The following is a 6,239-nucleotide window of genomic DNA, read 5'->3' on the forward strand; positions in this document are numbered from 1 at the left end:
AAAGATCAGTTTTTTACTTAATCAAATGGAAATTTTTTAGGATCTGTAATGTTTCGGTAGCCATGTTTATTATTATTAGATTGGATGAAGAAGGGGCTAAACAAGTTTAAAGCATAGTATCATCATTAAAATCAGAATACGAATATAGATTTAAAACAGTAAGCCACAATCGTAAATAAGTGTGATTCCTGGGTATATCTACTATAACTTGAATTAATAAAATGAAAATTTAATTATATTTATAAAATTTGTGTCGTTTCCATGTAACTCGATAGTAAAATTGAGATATGGTTAAGTGAAAAAAGACATAACTACGAGTAAATGTGAGTATATTGCTTTTAGTTTTATCGAGCTTGAAATATTTAGACACAAATTCTGAAGCCTTCGAAGTAAAAATGATCAAACCAAAAAATAATTACGACATAATTTTTATCTTTATTATTGATTCCCTGGAACAAAAGACCGACAATCAAACATCTATTAGGATGTATAAATTTTAAAATAGGTATTTTACTCTTGAGATACTTTAATTAACCGTTACATGTTTAAAAGACGGAAAGTTTTTTTTTTATTTTCGACTAGAAGGTATTCGAATAAAAGCTAAAATTCAAGCTATTATTTTATTAAATTTTTAATGCAAATGACGTTGAAATATTAAAAGTAAACTAATTATACTAAACAATAGTAGTATAATTTACTTTTAACAATATTTAACTATTTTCTATTTTTCTCATTGCCGTCTAAAATTAGAGTTACCTCTATTTAGATAATGTAATTCTACTTTCAACAAAGCAAAAATGCAAAAAATAATTTATATAATACAAAAAACGCGATCTACGTTATCTGTCGTAGATGTTACGAACACTCCGCGGATTGCAAATCCACCTCGCTACTATCAATCTACCACATATCAATCATTCTGGACTATTAACTCCTATCAGATTAATCTCCATCCTTTTAGTGAGATAAATATTATAGCAATTAGCTGGTATAAATAGAACATCCTTTTTTTTTTAGTAAAACGTTTGGGTTTTATTCGTTATTCACCCCTACACAAAGAAATCATTTAATATCTAAAATAGCTTTGTTTTAATTCCCTTAAATATTAGAAAAAGTGATAAAAAAATTTATGTACCTATTGAAAGTACGTTTTTATTCTTTTGATTTAATGAAGCAATTTTTTATAGTAAACAGTAAACACTGTTTACTATATAATTATTGTTTATTGTTTAACTACAGTACATTAAACAAAGTAAAACTAAACGTTTATTAATTATTTTTGATTATTTATTAATATTTAATAAATTATAATTTATCAACTGATACCCTTGCATTTTATTTTCAGTTTATGAAGTTGTCCAATCAGCATTACTTAATTAATCTGCATTGCCATGATAAAATAGCGAATTAATTCGATTAATGAATTACTTAATAATAATTAACGATTGTTTACTTATAAATATATAATAGATTTGTATCATAAATAACCAGTAAAATATTGATCGTGAAACACGGATATGATTTTCTATGATTTATTTGAATGCGAAAGAAGAAATAACAATTACGATCCAAACCTTTAGATGTTATTTAACTTTGAATAACACAAATTTAATCTTTTTAATTTCGTCTTCATTTTTCGAAATCATTCTGTCCTATAAGATTATTCAGTGTAACTATCGTCGACCTTTACACGATTCCTGTTCATTTAACCGTAGACGATACAGAAACAGGGATAAGTGCAACTTAAAGAACAAAACGAAAAAGTCTCTCTTTTCTTGCTATCATTAGATAAGTGCTAGCCAAAGGTTAGATCTTAACTTATCGTAAAAAGAGATTTATATTAGTTCCACCCTTCAAAACACTCGAACTCCTGGCTTCGGGTAGGTTATCAATTACAATGAAAAACATATTTTTGTTTAAGTACTACGTATGATAGGCAAATTTTCCCGCGCTGGTACAGGTAACGTAAACATAGTAAAGAAAAACGCTAGAAGAATGTTTATTTTTCATTTAAAAAAAAACAGATCGAATCAAGAATACATGAATATCAAAAATGTGATGGATCTAAAATGATTTTATCCGTTTTACAAATGAAGACTAAATGAAGATAAAAGCATGGTGCAACTCGTCATGAATTAGCTGGAAGCAGCGGAAGTAGAAGTTACATACGCTGTACAAGTAATGTTTCACAGTAAACTTTTTAATCACGTATTCAAGATAAAATAAATGCCGATACTTTTTCCCATAGCGATAAACAAATAAAAAGTTTTATAAATAAGTCTAATTTACATCGCAACATTAATAATGATGTAATTGGAGGACAGAGAGCTGATGAAAAATTACTATAAAAATAATCACAAGTATTGTATTTTTATTCAAATTAAAACTCTTATAAACGAAAAATACTCTTATAAACGAAATTATAAACGAGTTTGTTACAAAAATACGACGAATGACTATAATTCTACTATTTACAAACACTATTTAAAAAAGGCCAAACAAATCTTGCAGTTTAATGTTACATATTATATATGTTCGTACTTCAATACTACAACTCTTATTTTTGAAAAAGGAATACTGCTACGAGAAACTAAAATTAGAACAATTGTTAATTTTTCATGTTACAATAATTCTTGAAATATTTATCATGATATGCAAGCGATATGTCTTTCTTTTTTTAGGGATTCTCTTAACCCAAACAATTCAAAACAGTAAAAATACATGATTGAGAATAAAAATCTAAATTTTGTTTTATTAGTAAAGTACAATGATGATATATTACAGTTAAGCAATAAAGCACGTATTTGTATCGTATTACTGTTAGTAAATTGCAATTACAAATACATACTTGTAAATGTAATTAAAAGTAGACATACTGTAGTTAAAATCTCTGAGGCACATTTGAAAACTTCAAATAAACAAAATTAATTTTTTTTTAACTTCTTTAAAATTTTTGTGGAAACATAAGTTCTTTATAGTCAAGATAAACATGCCGTATACACTAACATGTTTTTGTCTCTTTTTATAGGATTCTCTAACGTATTGAACAAGATTACATTAAAATCGATGAAAGTTTATTTTAAAAAATAAAAAGAAATTGATCATTTTAAATTGCACATGGTTTCAGTATTACTGAGAATTTTAATTAACGGAGTAGTTAATAAACTACAATAAATTATAATTTATAATATTAAAAACCGTTTAAGAATAAGAAAAACAGTGCACGATGCAATAATAACAATTAATAAACAAAGAATAAAAATAGTATTACTTACAAAACCATAACCGCGGCTTTTTCCAGTTTGCCTGTCTGTAATAACCACAGCTTCCTCGATATCACCGAACACGGAGAAATGTTCCCGTAGAGATTTATCCGTTGTATGGTAAGGTAAACCCCCAACGAAAAGTTTGGTCCAAGTAGTGTCCTTTTGCTGTTGTGCAGCTGCAGCTGCCGCCGCCGCTGGTGCACTCAAACCCAAGCTACCGACTAGTCCTTCAGCGCCCAACATAGTTTCTGACGTACTCAACCCCGCTGTAGGCATCAACATACTTATTGAATTTATGTTTATGAAGCGATTGCTTTGCCGTCGCCTATCTACACATACTGAGCACACACTCACTCTTACACATACACGCTCTGACGTGGACTGCGACTGCGATACTGAAAGTGACTAGCTGCCGCCGAGCCATACTACTTCCCTCCATTACCGTCTATATTTAGGCTAAGCTCCCCCCCTGCAGCTGTTCGCAATGGGATTCCTCCCCTCCCCTTCACTTAGAACAGCCCTCCTCTACCCCTCCAATATTTTTTTATAACACCGTCTGATCAGTGGGGTTGAGAGAATATCAAAATACCTCTCGCGACTTCTCAGCGGATGCTTCTTAACATCAAGAATTAATACCACTGCTAGGGACTACACTGCACAACAAACTTTCTTCTTATGTTTTTACCTGATAAATTTTTAATTTAAAATTGCTGTTATAATCTTACAAAAATTCAAACGATTCTGGTTATCATTACATAAAAACTTCTCCCAAGTCCGTATTATAGGAATAAAAATAAATTATTTAATTAAATATAACTTATATTTATATAAATTAATAAGTTAGAATATAATTTTTTTAGGAAATGAAATCTAAGATACTATTATTGTTATTTTAAAATATTTAAGACAGTATAACTGAATAAAATATTTTTTAAGATATTTTTCTTTTATTTATTTTTTTATTTTTAGTAATATTGTGATTAATTTCATTTGCGTTTAATTTCATTTTATTGAATAATTAAAGTATGTGTTAAAACTAAACATTGTAATAATTAATATCGTAGTAAAAGAAAAACTGTAAAATAATAATAATTTAACAGAAGTTTTAGTTCACAAATTTATCAAACATTTTTCTTCTTCATTTCTGTTGTACACATTCCGATTCCCGATAGATAGTAGCATTTATTAATTGCATCCCTGATTTACAAATAATTAAGTGATACTTGGATTAATAATTCTATTGAATTGCCTTAAATAATTTATGTTTCTTCAAGCAGTGAATCTTCATGACTGACGATTATTGTTAACAAAAGAATTCTTAAGGTGTCTATGTTTAATTATAAAATTTCACCTGATTTATGTTGCATCTAATGAGTAAAGAACTGGCCGCTACCTGATTATTCTATGGCTAGTATTTAGCACCGACTACGGTTCGATTAGCAGCTGAAGTTTGTTATTTCACTAACAGGTTAAACCAGCCCTTCAAGCAGATGATCCTGTATACGTTTTAGTATTCATCATAAAATTGGCCTAATCCATTTTCTTTATGAGAAAATTTCATTCTGTTTATAAGCGTTTTTTCCCTGAGCTCACGAATCAGCAAAAATGATGGCTGATTACAAATTAATTTGCCCATTCAATGTTTAAATGAGCTATTATTAAAAACTATTCAACAATTTTTAAGCAAAAATACCGATAGTTGGATTTTAGTTTTGATCAGTGCCCATCTCTATCCATTTCAACTGAAATGTAAAAGAATCTCAATAGATTTCTCATAATTATTTAACTAATTAATATATTTTAGAAAATATTCATATAATAGCAAATATGTTACTGATTCAGAAACTACTGAGAGAAAAATAAGTTATTTATAAATATTTTTCTAAATCTTTTTTACTCATCTATAATATCAGTATGACTAAATAGCTTTGAAAAAAAAAATCTAAAACCCATTAATAATCGACGATAATAATTGTACGAGTTTCTTGAAAATTGTCTAGGTAAAATATTTCACAATATAAAAAAATTATTAAACTTTATCTAAACATATATTCTGAACTCATTCAACTTATCTTATGATAAACATTGTATTTTTTACCATCTCCTTACAATGTTTTAAAAACAATTTCATGCGGATGTTAATGAAAAGAGATCCAAAATACGTATAAACAATTTTTTACACAGTATATTAATTTAATTTTTAAAAGTTTAAACTTTTCACGTAATATATTCGCACATTTATTTTGAAGGCTATTCAATGTATTTCCGGTAAATAAAAACCAGAATAATTTTAATTTATTAATGTCGCAATTTTTAATACAGTCTTCTACTTAGGAAAATACATTCATAAAGCTGACTTTTTTCTATTATGGACATGTTCCATGGATGTAAAACATAAATTTAGACAATTTTAACGTTAATTATATAGATAGAAAGCTTAAAAAACATAATAAATGCTTAGAATTCATTAAAAATTACAAATATAGGATAATGTAACGTTAACAGGAAGAAACGATAAAAATATAACGTTTCGATAACCTACTGCAGAATGAAGATTTAAATTTAATGATTTGTGAAGTTTTGTCTCTTTTTACTTACATTTATTAATTTTAAATGAAAAAGAATGCTCTATATGTGTAATAAAATATTCGGAAAGTATTGTAATAAAAACTTTTATGATTTATTTTTTTGAAAAATGATTAGGTATTAGAAATAAACTGGCGGTTGAAGTTAATCCTAAACTAAAATTATATCCAAGAATTGGAATATTGATCTACTATTAATTTATAGACATCGGTACATAAAAGGACGATATGGTAGTCCAAAGATGAACACCTTTAACATTATAATGAAAAATAAAGTATCTACATCGTCTGTAAACTCGTTTGAACTTGTTTCGAGCGCAGATTCTTATTCATAAAATTCTCCCCCACTAAAATGCGCATCCTAGAAAGGGCATACAAAAGATATATC

The 6,239-nt window shown here is 27.7% G+C and overlaps 1 protein-coding gene across 5 annotated transcripts in view; it reads right to left on the minus strand.

Moving 5' to 3' along the window:
• Positions 1–3,693, minus strand: part of LOC142333637 (RNA-binding protein 24-B-like) — a 218,292-nt gene extending 214,599 nt beyond the window's left edge. For 4 of the 5 annotated variants that reach the window (XM_075381028.1, XM_075381020.1, XM_075380999.1 and 1 more), the window contains exon 1: positions 3,276–3,693. In XM_075381028.1, the coding sequence (XP_075237143.1) occupies positions 3,276–3,548 (273 nt within the window). In that variant the 5' untranslated portion in view covers positions 3,549–3,693. The remainder of the gene's footprint in view (positions 1–3,275) is intronic. The other variant, XM_075381010.1, reaches the window with a different exon arrangement.
• Between the last annotated feature and the right edge of the window lie 2,546 nt (positions 3,694–6,239).

This window comes from Lycorma delicatula, chromosome 1 (assembly GCF_047948215.1).
Source record: "Lycorma delicatula isolate Av1 chromosome 1, ASM4794821v1, whole genome shotgun sequence".
Classification (NCBI taxonomy): Eukaryota; Metazoa; Arthropoda; class Insecta; order Hemiptera; family Fulgoridae; genus Lycorma; species Lycorma delicatula.